Source organism: Juglans microcarpa x Juglans regia, chromosome 6D (assembly GCF_004785595.1).
Source record: "Juglans microcarpa x Juglans regia isolate MS1-56 chromosome 6D, Jm3101_v1.0, whole genome shotgun sequence".
Taxonomy (NCBI): Eukaryota; Viridiplantae; Streptophyta; class Magnoliopsida; order Fagales; family Juglandaceae; genus Juglans; species Juglans microcarpa x Juglans regia.
Window position 1 is genome coordinate 36,424,573 of NC_054604.1, and position 17,535 is coordinate 36,442,107.

General features: G+C 35.0%; 2 protein-coding genes across 4 annotated transcripts; both read left to right on the forward strand.

The window, feature by feature from the left end:
- The first annotated feature begins 5,540 nt into the window (after nucleotides 1-5,540).
- LOC121235328 (chloroplastic lipocalin) lies at nucleotides 5,541-8,584 on the forward strand. 3 transcript variants are annotated; one of them, XM_041131676.1, is made up of 6 exons: nucleotides 5,585-5,779; nucleotides 5,939-6,183; nucleotides 6,382-6,505; nucleotides 7,049-7,288; nucleotides 7,582-7,872; nucleotides 8,191-8,584. In XM_041131676.1, exons 2-6 carry the CDS (start codon nucleotides 6,173-6,175, stop codon nucleotides 8,467-8,469), a joined length of 945 nt encoding a protein of 314 aa, XP_040987610.1. In that variant the 5' UTR covers nucleotides 5,585-5,779; nucleotides 5,939-6,172; the 3' UTR covers nucleotides 8,470-8,584. The 3 variants fall into 3 exon arrangements, with proteins under 3 accessions (XP_040987609.1, XP_040987610.1, XP_040987611.1); XM_041131675.1 differs by lacking the exon at nucleotides 5,939-6,183 and having other exon boundaries at nucleotides 5,541-5,779; XM_041131677.1 differs by lacking the exon at nucleotides 5,585-5,779 and having other exon boundaries at nucleotides 5,790-6,183.
- Nucleotides 8,585-14,046: 5,462 nt separating this feature from the next.
- LOC121235590 (probable metal-nicotianamine transporter YSL14) lies at nucleotides 14,047-17,385 on the forward strand. The gene is made up of 5 exons (XM_041131930.1): nucleotides 14,047-14,548; nucleotides 14,767-14,930; nucleotides 15,060-15,157; nucleotides 15,884-16,076; nucleotides 16,240-17,385. The coding sequence occupies exons 1-5, from the start codon at nucleotides 14,047-14,049 to the stop codon at nucleotides 17,383-17,385; spliced, it is 2,103 nt and encodes a 700-aa protein (XP_040987864.1).
- Nucleotides 17,386-17,535: the final 150 nt, after the last annotated feature.

Sequence of the window (17,535 nt, forward strand, 5' to 3'; positions counted from 1 at the left end):
TAGATATGTTGTGCATGACCCCATTCCCCCAAGTATTTTTGAGATAACTTCATCTTTAAATATGAGATATCTAACTTGCATTGAAAATGATTACACTTGCCGGTATGTTTCTACTTATTGATTCATTTTGCCCAGTTTAAAGAGGAGAAAATGTGATGGTGGAAAACATAATTTTATGGAGTGACTTCTGGGAGCTGCACGACTACTCTTGCTGGTATGGTCATGCTTTTCACTTTTACTTTCTATCTTCCTCTCCCACTTTAGTGTTTACTGAACGCATTTTCACAACTGTTTTTTCTATAGCAAGGTTGTTTCGAAACAACATGGACATCACTTAGTCACTCACTCTCTCTCTCTCATATTTAAGCTACCAAAATAGAGATCTCAGCCATATTTTTTTCTTCATTTTTACTAGTACCCAACTAATTATTGGGTTTTGTTTATAAAGATCTAAATATTTTCATTCTTTTGAACCATGTGATCTTTATCAGCTTGTGCATTTTAATGGTTAAGCAACTTTTCTATGAAGTGCACTCAATAGACATTTAAGATAGGCATTTTACAATACATTATGGAGTGGTGAAAGTACATTTCATGATTTATGCCTTGTCAACTTAATTATGGTGTCTGATAGAAGTTTTGATAGGGAACATAACCATTTTAATATGCCAAACAGTAACAAAATCAACTAAGCTTTCGTTCCAACTCAGCTTTGGCTCCATGGCTTTCCAAATATCGGGAGTCAACCTTGTTGAATAATGATTCTCCTGGACTTCATGTTCCCATTAACCGTATGACGTGGGTGATATGACATCAATTTGCATGGATTTACTCAAACTTGATGTAATGATATGTGCCTTGTTTCTCTTGCAAATGTCAAGCGAATGTTGATGGCAGCTACGTATCCTCTGTTTATTGTTTAAATGGTTACTTTTCCATATTGTATATAAGTTGAAATATTCTTTTTTGAAAGTTGTTCATTTTTATACACTTTAGAGCTTTTGGATGTAGTTCAACTCCTATGACTGCTTGTTTTCTGTTATCAAGCATCTGCACTAACACACAATTTCTGTTTCTTATAATTATCACGAAAGAGAAATATTTACATTTCTTAAAACTTAGCATCTTTTCTTGTGCTGTTGTTATGTATGTTTAATCTGTTGCTTTAATCCCTAGAAACAGTTTATCTGCCAGATGATGCAGGAATAGATTTTTCAAGCTTACTTCATGTGATTTTTTTTTTGTTCAGAAGAGCAAAAAGAGTATCATTTCCACCCTTGACTATTCCTCAGTGAGATATCTATCTTGCTTGCTCGATCTTTTTTCACAGGATTTTCTCTGCTAATGTTGGCTCTGCTTGCACGCCTTTGAGCTTCGGTTCAGCAAGTATGTTTCTGTAAATTAAGTTTATTTTAGGCATATCACCTCGTTGATCTGGTTGCTTATGTAATAGTCCCATCTTGAATAACCACATTCCCGGAGGATGAAATTTGGATGGATGATATGGTTAGAGAGGCTATTTCCCAGCAGCATTTAGCAATGGAAATCAGATGAACTAGCTTTGGTTTCAGGCAACAATCTCACCTGCCCAACTGAGAAAGAAAATTATTACTTCAGGCATTGACGTTAGCCATTTGTAGAAAAGCTAGCAGTCTACTTGTGACTGTCCTTTAGGAATATGCGATTCTAGACATTTGGTATATAAAATCTTAAATTAATGTATTTGCATTGTGGAGTCTTAAGTTCTTATATTTATTTATTTGGCACCTAACCTAAATGGGCACCCGGATTGGACCGAACCTTTTGTCAGTGGAGCTGCCTGCTGTAATCATGGAACTAGGCTGTGTCTTCCAATTAAACTTCTATTTGTGTTCCTTGTACAGATATTACTTGATGTTGTCTCAGTATTCAACATGGTTTCTTCTCTCTCCCAGAAGAAGCAATCTGTAAAGATAAGCCAGGAAGAAATTGAGGTTGGTCTGCATCTGTTTGGGTCCTACGAACTCTTCTGGTCAATATCTCCTTTAGATGCCTTTTTGCTTCTTGTTTTTTTATTTTTAATTACTTTTTCTTGTCTTGCCATGACCCATGCAGGTCTTCAGGGAGTTTTATCCAAACAATGATGAAGTTGTTACCTTAAAGTGTGTATGGAAATTGGATAAGTTTGTATCACTTGAGAGGATGTATAAGAGCAATACTGGAAGCCCAAATGGGGATCTTAAAGAAGATGCATCAATAGGAACATCAGCTGTAAAGTATCAAAGTATTGAGTCTTTTATTGGAGGTAAGCATTTCTCATGGCTTCCCATTGCCCGCCCACTTCTTTCTTTTCTTGCAAAACCACCAGCTTTGGTTGTACTTGTCAAAATATTGTGTGAATGGCCGAATCAAATTGGCCTTGTGTTCTGTATATTATATATAGACTTTACAAGGATGCTTTACATGGAAAGCAAATAAGTTCCCGCATGATTCTAGCCCTATACATGTAAACTGTAGTCTGTCAAATAATGTATGCTAACTGTACAGAATAATAAATGGAGAAATAAGGAAACAATTGTGGGCTAAAATAAGGAAAGAAGTGTGGACAGCAAAGCTGTCCATTGACAGTACTTTCTCTGTTATTGATTGGCTGAAATGTGGCTTGCTTGTATAATTTCCCATTTGTTGCAAAAGAATTATACTTTTAATCTAAGATCGAGACTAGTAATCCCCATACGATGAACTCTTAAACACTTTTATTGCTTAAGAGTGACTTCATCTATCAGGATCAGATGAGACGAGTTGAAGGAATTCCATGAACCCAGAGTTTATGATTCATTAAACTACATTACTATGTACATGATGGACTACATTATGATGCATGTAAACTCTGTACCATTGTTATGGTGTCTTGATGCTATTACTTTGTAGCAAGTCCTGAACGTCTCTTTTGTAGATGATGAACTTGTTCACGAGAGGGCGGATTCAGACCAAATGGGTGAAAAATGTCCATCTCACTTCAAGGGGGACAAGATTGATTCACTGGCAAGCCTACCCATGGAGAGTGACAATGGGAAGGAAGTTGAAGATTGTAGGGAAGTCGGAGATGGTTCAGACACAGCATCTACAACTAACAAGAAACTCCTGCAGGCAGTTAGTTTGGTTACAGCCTCCTCAAAGCCCTCACCAAGTTCAAATACTTCAATACTCAAGTCTGGATCCAGAAAAGTAGCATTTGTCTCCTTGAAAGATCCTCCAGCATCAACAAAAGATGAGAAAAATCCTCAAGAGTACCCGGCTTTAAGGAAAATGAAACCAATGGTGAGGACAGCGGAGCTCCATTTTTCAGTTTGCTCATTGGTGGGAAATGTGAAGGATAGTCTCCTCTAGTTACTAATCCTTTTGAATCGGAATTTTTTCATAATAATATCATGAATTATTTTTTGCATACAATTAATTCTTTGACTTATTAACCTGTAAAATGGGAAAATCTTCATAATAAATCTTAGATACCATATAATTTATTTGGCTTCAAAGTGGAGGAAAAGCAGCCCAACGAAATCTGAATGCTGTCTTCTTGCTTAGACTTCTGTTGGGCCTCAAGAGTCAAGTTTGCACTGGAGTGGAATGTTTAGTTTAGGATCCAGGGAATTAAGAAAAATTCTTTTTATAAGTCACTATTCACCATCCTACACTTCGCATTCTATGAAAATGCCTCTATATCCTATGAAAAATATCTATACACTCTATGAAAAAACTATAGATATTGAGTGTGAGAGCATTCTCATTGGCTTGACCAAATTCATCTTCAAAATTTAGCCAATCTTACACTTTTTTACATTTGCCTATTCTATTTAAATTTAATTTCCACATTGGATTAGTCATTTACTCTATATAATAATAAAATATTATTAATTTAATAATTTTTTTATTTAATTTATTTGTACTACATTTTATAATTCTACCAATTTAATATTAATAATAATTATATTCTAATTAAATTAATATTAATATTTATCACATTTATTAAATATTAAATTAATATTAAATATTAATATTAATAATAATTATATTATAATTAACTTAATAATTAATATTCTAATTAATATTAACTAATTAATTTATTTTTATCACAGTTTATATTTAATAATAATAAATCGAATTAAATTTCTTAATTACAAAAAATACCTATATATTTTGTGAGAGAAGTGAGAATTGAATATTTTAATATTTGGCTAACTTATTGTTCATCTATAAATTTAAAAAATCACTGTAGTAGAAATCTAAAATTTTATAGAGATACCCAATCTAATGTGGTGGCTTTTTGGCATCAGAAATGCTAAATGTCCAGAAGATATAGCCCGAAGATGTGTCCCGAAAATCCTTTTTTTTTTTTTTTTACTTAATGATTAAGAAAATATTTTTTAATAATATTGTAAATTTTTTATTTTTTTATAAATGTTTATAATGATTAAAAAAATACATAAAATAAAATAAAAAAATACTTTTACCTGTTCGGTGGACTTTCGGGCTACATCTCTCGAGAGATGTAGCACTACTCTTTTGGCATATATTGGCTTAAAGTTTAATTATTATTAAATTTTAACCAAGCTAAAGAGAATGCTGAGAGTAAATAATAGATGATGCATAATAAATTTTGAAAATTAATCAATTTGCCGTTCTCTTGTATGCTTTCAATGCCAATTGCCTTGAGGGGTTAATTCACTCAATCCTGTTGAACATTGTTGGTTTTGACTCATTCTATGCATTGGACTCTACAAGTTACGGCTTTAAAGATTTTTTCTCCTTTTTTTTCAAGTTGCTTGTCCTGTTCCTTCGCTCGAGTTGCCCACCAATTGATATCGCTCTCTGCTCGGAAAAATAATTTTTTTTAACTTTTTTATTTAATGATTAATAAAATAATTTTAAGTGTATTGTATATTTTTTTATTTTTTAAAAATATTTAAAAATATTAAAAAATATATAAATAGAAAAATGAAAAAAAAAAATTACAAAAAGTAACTATCAGTCAAATAGAGCAGCCTACTCTAACAACAGAATAGCCCAACTCTTATCTCTATTTACACACGTTCTATTCAAGTAAAATAATAATAATAATAATATAAAATAGAAGAGTTTGTAATAGCTCATTTTAATTTTTTTAAAGTGTTTTACTTTAAAATATAAATAAACTGTTTATAAATACTTGTTGTGATTCATGGGTTTGGTCTAGTAATGGCCTAAAATGTGTGAGAAATAAGAACAAAATGATTGATATTTTTTTTTTTTTTTTTTTACATTCTTCATGTAAAGTAGAGATTGCATGGTCTTTTTTTTTCATTTTCTATTCCAAAAGGGCTTGCTTCAAAATAATATTAACACTGAAATAATTTTTCTTAATTTTTTTTAAATTTCTTGGCAAATATTATACAACTATAAGAATAAAAATACAAAGAACCCATCACCTTCTTTTATTGGCCTTTACACTGATAATTAATATTAAAAGCCAAAAAAATAATCGAAATTAAAATAATCCGTTAAGAAGCCGTCCGCGCCAGACACCAGATGACACGTTTCGAGAAGATTTTTTGGGAGGAGAAAGAGACTATAGAGATACAGAGAGAGAGAGATGGTGGGTGACTGAAGTCTGAAGCTCGGAACTAACCTGAAAACAAAAAAGGTACAAAAAAAAAAAAAAAAAAAACTGAAGCTTTAAAAAGAAAGCATAAGGAATGGTACAGGTTCTTCAAACATCACCAGTGCTCCTTCAATGTTGTTCCTCGTCTCCTCCAAATCCCAGGTTTTCCGGTTTTCCCTATTTTTGACATAAAACTATGATCGGGGTCCCATTCCGTTTTCTGCTTGCAATTAGGAACAAAACTGATCCTTTGCTGAATGCTTTCTCTTTTCTCTAGTATTGTTTTCATCTTGTAACTATCTGAAGTATCGGGTTTTCTAGAGTTTCTCTAATGCTCCTTTGGTCGCTGCGGAAGCATCGGGAATCAATGGGAAGCTTGGATTGGATTGGTCGTTAGAGTTTGAGGCTCGATCTGCCAGTTCATGTTGTATTCTAATGGTGGAGACATTGTAACATTTGATTGAGGAAACTCAGAAATAAGAGAATCTATAGAAAGATAAGCGAAATAATTAAATGAATTATAAATTCTACACTCTTATTGGTTGAGAATGGTGCATGTGCAATGGGTAAATTTCATTTTGAAATATCTGTTCTAGTAAATTTCATTTTGTCTCTTTCCTTTCCGATCCAATTAATGTATATACTTGGGACTTTCTCTCAATTATCTGCTGTTTTAGCATGTAAATTTATGTTTTTGTTTATTTTTTAATTTTTATGGCCCCAATGAAATGTATAGAGTAACCATCTGTTTGCAGCCCATACAGGGGAATGGGAGGAAAAATAATGCTCAAGTGCTCTTCTGAGCACACTATAGCCAGTAAGCTTGTGACCAAACATGTATTATCCGGGATTGCTGCTTCGATAATCTTTCTCTCTCAGACACACCAGGTTAGCATTTGTGCTGCTGCAGGTGCTGGCATTGAATAATTTGAGATATGGTGTAAAGTGCCCGACTTTAAAAGAAACATTACATTTTCATCACTACCTGGCATGTTGTAAGTTGCATTATAGACCAATGATTATAAAGGGAACCTTATAATTACAATATTATAGGCCAAAACTCCTCCGGTTACATTCTCTTCCTATCCTTTCCCATCCCATATGGTTAGAAACTTGTTTAAAGGATGTACTCTGAGTTTATTCCGATAAAATAAGGATATACTCTGAGTTTATGTTTCGTTTAAGATCTAGTTGAACGATAGGGAGTCTCCCTTTACAGAACCCTTTTTGTATTGATATTTTCTTCATTTTTTTCTTATAAACCGTACAGGATCCTGTGATTCCATAATGACAGGGAATCTTGTCTAAGACTAGATGTGCTAGTGAATTTCCAGGAGCCAGAGGACTAGAGATTATCGCAAAAAACTAGGCATATACCTCCATATGATGGACATGAGCTGTTTCTAAATCAGCCATCTATTTTTTGGGCAGGTTGTTGCAGCGGATCTATCTCATCAATCCAACATATGCCAGCTTGCTAATGTCCTGGATGGCACACCAACTCTTCCACTTGATGAGGGTTCTGATGAAAGAGGCAGGAAACTAATGATGATAAGAGGTATGACAACCAAGGATTTTGACCCCACTAGATATTTGGGAAGATGGTTTGAAGTTGCTTCACTCAAACGTGGATTTGCGGGACAAGGGCAAGAAGACTGTCACTGTACTCAGGTAAGGGGAGGTATGATGTATGATAGTGGCTTGCAGTGAAGACATTTATCTATTGGGAGACTGGTTTTCATAAACAATCCGTTTTATAGCTCATTGTCATACAGAAATTTATTTATTTTAGATAGTGCAAGCAAATAGCTCTATCCAAAACCTGTATCTGCATTTCTTGTCTCTAAGATATGTTGGGTTCTTTTATTATCTTATGACAGATCATTTTATATTGGGTCTTTCACTCAATACTTGCTTGCCCGCAAATTTCTGGCTTCTAAATATGCTTATATATCAAATTGCAGGGTGTATATACATATGATATGGAGACACCCTCTATCCAAGTCGATACATTTTGTGTTCATGGAGGACCCAATGGATATATTACCGGCATTAGGGGAAAGGTTCAATGCCTTTCAGAAGAAGATTTGGATAAAAATGAGAGTCAACTAGAGAAGCAGGAGATGATAAAAGAGAAATGTTATCTTCGTTTTCCAACGATACCATTTATCCCCAAGGAGCCTTATGATGTGATTGCTACTGATTACGACAATTTTTCTCTTGTTTCGGGAGCAAAAGACAGAAGTTTTATTCAGGTAATCGCCGACTGGCTATCATGTCATTTGATCAAGTGATATTTTGTTGTCACGTCTTCGCACTCAATAAGTCAATATGAGGATCAGGTTTATAAAGATGAGTAATGCTGCATGTAGTGTACAAGTGCCGTGTAGTCGTTTTGAAAAAGAGTGAAATCTACTATTAAAAAATTAATTTTTTTTCATATGAGTTCCATATTTGTTCATTTTTTTTAAAGTGATTGTATGGCGCTTGTACATTCACGACTGCAAGTATTATTTCTCTTTAAAGATTTATAGTTGTGAAGTATATTCTTAATTTGGCGTCAATATTTTCAGATCTACTCAAGGAAACCCGACCCTGGACCTGAATTCATAGAGAAGTACAAAGCTTACTTGGCGAACTTTGGGTATGATCCGAGCAAGATCAAGGACACTCCACAAGACTGTGAGGTAATGTCAGACAGTCAGTTAGCCGCAATGATGTCCATGTCTCGAATGCAACAGGCACTAACCAACCAATTCCCTGATCTTGAATTGAAGGCTGCCATCGAACTAAATCCATTTACTAGTGTATTTGATACTCTGAAGAAGCTCTTTGAGCTGTATTTTAAGTAGTTATCGGGTCAATAAATTGTGGGCGTGCTTTTGTGCCTTACATCATAGAGCAACAGAGTTAACTATGTGGGGTCGCGTGCATAATTTAAATAAGGAATTCAACGCCATTGATTAATATATGCTCGTTGCTGAAAAATCAGTACATGAAATCAGTTTGCATTTGTCCAGTTGGCAGTTTTTCCGGACGATTCGGGCCATCCAGAAGCCCTACCTCAAACGATCCGAGGCATTAATATTTCTAGACCTATATAGTTATTACCCATGCATTTATATAAATAGTTGTGATCTTTATATATCTCTTCAATAAAATAATTGTTGGTCAAATACACAATAATATAATAAAAAATTATAATAAAATTAACATTCAAACGAAACCAGTTTGGACTAAAGCATGAAAATTTCGCTTTCTTTAAAGAGATTCAAACTCTCTGCGATGTACAAAGTTTCAAATTAACTGGTAAGGCAGAATTTCTTTTGACTTGACTCCTCTATGATACAACAGTTCAACTGATCGTCGTATTACTCAAGGTTATTATGCACAAGTAGTTGAGTCTAAAGCTCCACTTAAAAGAACAGTACCTCTCTTTTATCTGGAAAATTAATACTCTCTAAAAAATCCGTTCTTCTACAGGCAGGTAAGTTGGCATAGGGATTGCGCACGAATGAGTCTTTAGGCCACGTCAAGTACAATACAAAAAAAAAGAAAAAAAGATGACAATTGCTCGCGAACTGAACTGAGAAGGTGAAACTCACAAACACGAACATAGGTGTTCATCATTCCCATAGAAGAATTGTATTTCCTTATCATTCATGTTCGTTTCCCTCATTCACTCAAAAACACTGATTTTCGCAACACATTTTTGAAACCCATTCAAATTTATTGTTCCTCCGCGACCCATTCCTTGGCTAGGCTGCATTGCACTCATTTGCCACCCAAGGTTAGTAATCTCTCAATCTATTTATCCTTTCTGATTCTTTTGTTTCTGTCCAAATGGTTCCCTTTTTGCTTTAAAATTTTATTAATAGATATGATGCTCCTAATTTGTAGCGATTTCCAAAGGTGTTGGTTTTGTTAGTTCATATGGGATTTAATTTTTTTTGTTGTCTCGATTAAAGGAATGCTATAGGTTTGTGATGAGAAACGAAATGGTTTCCACATTTTTTTTAATTTTTTTTTCTATGAATCCTTATGGAAACATTCCATGTTAATGTTTTGATTTTGATGGGTTCAAATTTAGATTTTTGTTTTCTTGATTATGTTTTTATTTGAATAATGTGATAGAAATCTTATATTGTGATTTTACAATAATGGTCATTTCCCTGAGCTGTGGTTGTCATTTATTTATTCTGAGCACTTATTTTCAAAGCCACACTTCCTCTTTTGAACTTGTGATTTTATTTGTAAGCCCTTGGAGATGGTTTGATGACTCTATGCATCGTACAACAGAGCACTTTTTAAGCAGGTCTTGTGAGCTTATCCATTTTGCAATCTTATCATTAGCTATTTTTCTTTTATTTATGTTCCTTATTCTTAGTGTAGTTTTACAAAAACTCCTGCATCCATGAATTTGATATATGTCACTGGAATCATTGTTATGTCAGCTCAAAGAGCCTTATACTTGAACTAGTAGGTTTGATAAGCTTATTAGATTCTCATGACTATTCTCTAGATAGATGGAGAAAGGGAATGAGAGCTTCCATAATGGAAAAAGTGTGCAAGGCCAAAACGAGAAAGGTTACGCAAAAGAGAAAATGTAGACAAGTAATTAATCATTAACTTTTTGTTATAGATTTTGTTTCGTTGTTTTTTAAATGTAACATGGTTTTGTTTTTTATTCGTAACCGAGTGGAGGAGATACTGAAGTTGTTGACACATGTAGGAATTTGTTTGGTGAAGCATTGGTTGGGACACAAGAGAGTGTTCCCATTCAAGTTTACAAACTCTTCATATTTAAATTATATTTCATTTTTATTTGAAACTAATCGGATTACTTTCATCTACTTTTTTGGTATTAGTCACGTGGAAACATCCCCGAGATTTTTGATTATATTGGAACCTAGTTTGGCAAACCAGTGATTGCGATTCAAGAAATTATACTTAATGATTCCATTTTGTTTCATCTCTACTTCATATTATGGTACTTGATTTTGTTTCATCTCTAGTTTATAACTGCTAAACTTTGTGTTATTATCTTCACAAATGCATCTTGGGGTGGATGGAAGTCAGCTGGATAATGAGAGTAGAGCACAGCTAGATCTTGGGGATTTTGGTTTATGATTTCAAGATCTATTGAGTGTATTTTCTCTTTTGGTATTATGATTGTAAACAATATGTGAGTGAGTGATTGCGATATGTGAATTGTGAGCAAGTGATTATAAAAAAGATGATAAATATTTTGTTATATAAGATTTATCAGTTTCTACAAATGAAAGAAGTTTTTTTGTGGTTCTATAAATCAACCTGTGTCCAGTGACATATTCTCATAGTACACAACAACATTCCAAATAGTTCCATAATACACAACATTTCAAATAGTTCCGTAATATACAACATTTCAAATAATTATATAATACATAACATTCCAAATAGTCCCTAACATACAATGTACAAAGTTTCCATTAAGCGGGGCTTCATCTTGATTGTATGAAGTGCATGTTTATTAGTATGGTAATAACCCAATAGACACGAAGTAGTGTGCGTTCACGCTGAATGTATGCTTGTTGTCTTCTAATTTCAACTTCTTTGTTGTGGACTTTCAACTCCCTCTTCACAATTTCTCCCCCTGTTTTCTGAAGCATTTCCCCCTTCTGATGCAAGTCAGCTTCTATCTTTACCAATTCTTTTTCTCTGTCTTCACTACTATTTGCCCAAGAAAGCTTCCAATCCATGAGTTTTAATGGCAAACACATCAGATGCCATTGGCTTATTCTCAAGTGAAATGAACTGTATAAGAAAATGCAAACACATCAGTTCTTTTTCTCTTTGCCAAACTGCAAAAAACCAAGTGAAATGAACTGTACAAGAAAATGCAAGTATTCATAAAATAATTAGTATAAATTATAAGCTACAGAAAATAGCAAGCAAATTGAGTTCTTCTGACCTTCAATAATAAAGCACTATAATATTTGGACATATCTCATCACCAACTAAAATAATATGCCCTGCCCATTTATGATGAAAGGGAATGAATTAAAGCTGGACTCAGACCAAACCCCAATTCTCAATTTCCAATATCAACCAAACAGGTCCACCACATAATTGTAAAATTACCAAATGGTCCAGGAAATATTGGCTATAAAACTAGAACTTGGTGACAATGATTACATCATTATAACTTAGTACCTGAATTTGTCCTGCATTAATCTAGAAGAGGCCCTTCTATATCATCCATCTGTGTATAATTGGGAAAGTCTGAGTGTGAAGTTGAGATATTCTACATTTCCTTTCTCTCATTGTAAAAAAAAAAAAAAAAAAAAAAAAATCATTCAGCCAAGAGCCCAAAAGAGGCATACATATCATGTACCTTCACCTTTGCCTTCCTGAGACAAATAGAAGAGGAGGATTGAGTAGAAATAATCCATATAAAAAACAACTGCAATAAATTTCTTGGTTGTTTAGACTTACTCTGAGTCCCCCAGTGTCATGAACCACATACAGTTCCATATCTCATTGCATACAATTGATTTAGCCCACAGGGCTCAAGCCTTGAGGGCATCAATAGTATGTCACGACTGATCATTCCAAAACCACAATGAGTTGGTGCCATCATTTATTGAAGGAACATATAAACCATGAAAAAGAAATTCTGAAATACCCTGCAGTTATCTTATGAGAAATTGGGACATTAAATCCAACTCAATCTCCAAAAAAAATAAAATCCAACCCATAGCCAAGCAATTGCTACCCAAAAAAAATTTATATAAAAAACAACGCAATCAATTGCTCTCATCCAATCTTCAAACATCAGATCCCTAGAACCAAGCATAATCTCAAGCATATAGAAAGCACGAGCAATGTAAAGGGAGCATGACTTCAATGTGGAGCCAAATTATTTGAAAATCTTCACCAAAGATTCACTTACAAATTGTACATCGTCTTCCATTATTTCTGGAATTGCCGACCGGATCAAGTCGATACCTTTCTGGTAGTCCAGTCTCCCGATAAACCCAATCTACAAAGTTCAATTCCAACAAATAAGAGGGATAATAGAAGTTATGCTATGAAGACTGAGTCTAAGCAGACATTTTTTAGGATTATGTGATAGATTGATTAGAAAATAGCTAACAAGTAAATAAGAACAAACAAAATTAAGAACAAACGGAGGGGGAGAGAGAGAGAGAGAGTACCTTCGCGGAATCAAGATGGCTCTTTGGGTCGCGACATGGAGGAGGGAGGGAGATGGCTCTCAGGCTCTGAACCCATCTTGACTCTTGGCTGCACTTCGGAGATGGAGGATAGTGAAAATGAAGAACTGATGGAGGAGAGTGAGGAGAGTGAGATGATTTGAATGGAGAAGGGAGATAGAGGAGGGAAACTAGATGAATCGTTCGTGCGAAACATATCATTTTATTTTCCACGCAGGCAGGCCTGTGCGATCCCTGCGCAAAGTCTCCTACGAATATCATTTTTTCTAAAAAATATACTTTCACTAGCTTGTTTTCTCTAATGTATTTTTTCCTCAATCGTACTGTACAAAGAACTAAACAATATAAAGATATAGTTCATAGACGTAACCGGGAAAATGAATAAAATGAAATAAATTAAGGAGCCAACTTTATCAATCCTTTAATGCCATGTTTAATCACAAAGAAACGGAAACTTTATTACAATTAGCCCGTTAAAAACAAAGTCCGAAAAACCGTTAAAGCAATAAATTAAACTGCTTGAAATCCAAAGATCACGTGGGCTGGTTTGTTTTCAAATCTCATCTTATCTAATATAATTATTATAATTTTTTTAATTTTTAATATAAAATAAAATAAATAATTTAATTTTTTAAATCTTAAAATAAAAATAATATTAAAAAATATATTCTAACAATATTTTATTTAATTTTTTAATTTTAATCTCTCATCTCCTAAAATAAAAGAGCCTTAAAAAGACACAAACTCTCTCCAACGGAAATGCTATTAACTATCAATAAATTATGAGATCAACAAATTATGAGAGAAAGAAACGTAAAAAGTAACGGTAAGAAATAAATGTTATTAAAAATAAATACTAACAATAATTATTATTGAATAAAAGTTGAAAATAGTCGTGTCTGCATCATTTTAGCCGTCATATATGATATAATACCTGCATGCATGTGAAGATCGAGATTATATATTATTCAATGCAGATAGAGATGTCTACTTTTGGTAAGATTGAGGTGTCTTCGGTTAATTAGTTTTGATCGATGTTGACGAAGTATGAACGAACTTAACTTATTCTTCATATTCTTATAATATTGATCTTTGCAACAGAAACTCTCCAGAATCTCACTCCCCTAAAACCAATGAAACAAAGGATAAAACCACCATGATAAAAGGGATGCTGTACGCAGGATCCCTTCGTACCACAACTGGCCTGATCCTATGGAAACCATAGACACAAACTCAAGCACACAAGCAAAAGTACCCCGGCACCGCTCAATGCAGTCCACAACGTCTGAAGAGCACGAGCAGCAGTATTCCGACTACAATGGCACAAGGGACAACATCCCTAGTCCGCAATACGAAAGGTTGGCAAAAGATGGTAGCCGTGGAAACGATGCTATTGGAGGCTCCTCAATGCCGATGGTAGAAATTGGATTCAATGACAAGGAGGTTCCGACATGGACGAATCAGATAACTTTGAGATCTTTGATCGTGAGCGTGGGGCTGGGGACTTTCTTCTCTATACTGTCGATTAAGGAATCTTTGTCTACAGGAGTTGTTAGCTCTGTGAATATATATGCCCCGGTGGTTGGATACTCCTTCATCAAAGGATGGCTCATGATCCTTGAAACAAGTGGGATTGTAGGACAACCTTTTACAAGGCAAGAGAATGCTATGATTCAATCTTGTGTGGTTGCAATCACCGGCATTACTGTCAGCGGTACCCCCTGTTCAAATTTATATATGTTTTTTCACAAAATTTGACACTGTTTTCTTCTCTTTTCTTTTCAGTACTACTAGTTAGCTAGAGAGTATTTATGCAATAATATTGCTCGCTAGTAGGATCGATATTCTTACGATTTGAATAATTTGAATATTGGTTTTAATTTCTTATTTTATAATTTGAACCGATCATATATACATGCATGGATATTGCAGGTGGGTTAGGGAACTACATATTTGCCATGAGCAGTATTATAGCATCAAGATATCCAGAAGGTAATGACCCGCAGAACATTAAGGACCCAGGCACTGCCTGGATAATCGCATTCTTATTTGTTACAAGTTTCTCCGGCTTCTTCTTTATGATCCCTCTTAGAAGGGTACGTACGTACTTACATTATTATATCTATACAAATTACCAGTTCTCTCTCTCTCTCTCTCTCTCCCCCTCTAATATATCTCCCATTCCTTTTTTTCTTATTTTAAACTCTACTGATCTTGGTCTTCAGTATATGATCTTAAACCTCAAATTGCTGTACCCTTCTGCGGATTCAGTTGGTAACCTTCTGAACACCATCCACTCTCCTCTTAACAGCAAGTTCGCCAGGTACTATTGCCGTCGCTTCTGTGTCTCTGTCTCTCTTCCCCCCCCCCCCCCCCCCCCCCCCCCCCCCCCCCCCCCCCCCCCCCAATAAAAAAAAAATAAGCCATCTAAACTCTTTCTTCTATAACAGGAAACGACTATTAACATTAGGAAAGTTCTTCTCCATTAGCTTCTTTTGGAATTGTTTCTTGTGGATGTTTACCGGTGGGAAGAATTGTGGGTTTTCTAACTTACCCATATTTGGTTTCGCAGCACGAGATAAGAGGTACGTCCGTACGTACGTGCTTAGTTTTTTTTTTTGAAAGCGGAACAACTCCATTCATTGGCATTACATCTTGACATGAGATATACAGAATACAAGGCAATTATTACTTTTAAAATTTTTTAATACACATATTTATTTGTAATTGATATAATCTAATTCATTGTTGTAACTCTCTATAGATAAATTATCTGAGAGACAGCATTCTGTCTTAAAATAAATTTAACAAATCCACATTTTGTCAAAATACAGAATTAAATAACCCCACACTCTATCTAAGACGGGGTAAAGTTAAAAGTTCATATGAGCATAACATTATTGATTTAAGAAATGATCACGCATGGATGATAATTTACACACACATTGTAGATTTGTTCACGATTAATATAATAACCTTGTTATGGCTAATTATAATAATATTGTACGCATGCACTAATATTTTGATCTTGTGGCAACATTATGATCAGCTTCTATTTCGAGTTCTACACTGTACATGTTGGGGTAGGCATGTTGTGCCCGTACAGCACAACCTTTTCGCTGTTAGTTGGATCAATTCTTTCTTGGGGAATCTTGTTCCCATTTTTACGAAGTAAACGTGGAATCTGGTACGATTCAGTTGTGGATGCGCGCTTTGACTACCGTGGCTTTGGCGGTTACAGAGTAAAGTCTTGTTCAATATTCCTAATTAATTATATATATATATATATATTTGAGTCATTAATTATATATTAACCATGAGTGCTGCATGCAAGTCTCTCTCTCTCTTTTCTTTTTTGAGATATTTTTAATTTCTTTCTTAAACATGCATGATATGTACGTGCAGTTCACCCTTGGTTTGGCAATAATCCTCGGTGACAGCACGTTCCACATCCTCAAATACATTGTTGCTAATTTGATCTGCAAATCAAGGAACAAAGGGACTACCGCTGTGATCAGTGGCAGTACTGATAATCATCATCATCCTCATCATCTTCCCGTTAATATTTCTGGGCCCCGATGCTCTGACCCGGATCATGAGAGCAATGATATTGATAGTACTAATTGCTGTACTGATACTATGATCAGGACCCAAAACTTCCTCAACGAGTTTATCCCAACCAAGGTAGCAATAGTCGGCGTTGTTGCTCTTGTGGCTGTCTCTGCAATATCACTTCCTATAATCTTTCCTCCTGTCAAATGGTACTACGTCTTGTGCATGTACGCAGTTGCCAGTCCTGTAGCTTTCAGCAGAGCACACGTCGCCGGCCTGACCGACATGAACCCTACTGCAAGTTTTGGAAGGTTGGCCATGTTCATCTTTGGAGCTTGGGCTGGAGTCAGTCATGGCGGTGTTCTTGTGGCTCTAGTTGCTTGTGGGGTGTTGATGAGTTTTATCAGCCCCGCTTCTCAACTCATGTCAGAACTGAAAACTGGATACTTAACCCTAGCTTCCTCAAGGTCTATATTGGTGACCAAAGTGTTTGGGAATATGATTGGCTGCATTGTCACTCCTTTAATCTTTAAATACTACCAATCACATTATAGTGGTTTCGGTGGTCCTAGATCAACCTTTTCGGTCTTTATGGCTCCATATTTTAGAGAAGGTGCAATCACTGGTGGTCTGGAAGGACTTAAAGGCTTGCCAATGTACGCGGTGCATTTTGGCGTCGCTTTCTTCATTGCAGCCATCGTCATCAATATAATCAAAGAGCTTTTACCGGAGAAGGTGGCGAAATATGTTCCAATTCCGATAGCAATGGGTGTACCATTCCATATTGGAGGCTACATTTCTATCAGTTTCTGCATTGGGTCCTTGATAGCTTTTCTGTGGAGGAAGAAGAACAAGGCTAAGGCTGATGCATATTCACCCATGGTTGCGACTGCTTTGATTTGTGGAGATGGGTTTTGGATTTTGCTGGACTCCATACTCACTTTGGTTAATTTTCAGCCCCCTGCATGCGCATCGTTTTTACCTGCAGGGCAGTCTTAGTACTCTTAACTCTTGCATGCTAATTAAAAGCAAGCTAGCATGGCACCACTTCATTTTTAGTTATAGCAGAATTGTTATAGCAGATTTTATATAAAAATTGAGTTTCCAAATACTTTGTAATTATATCGGAGATGATCACTTTGGTAAAAA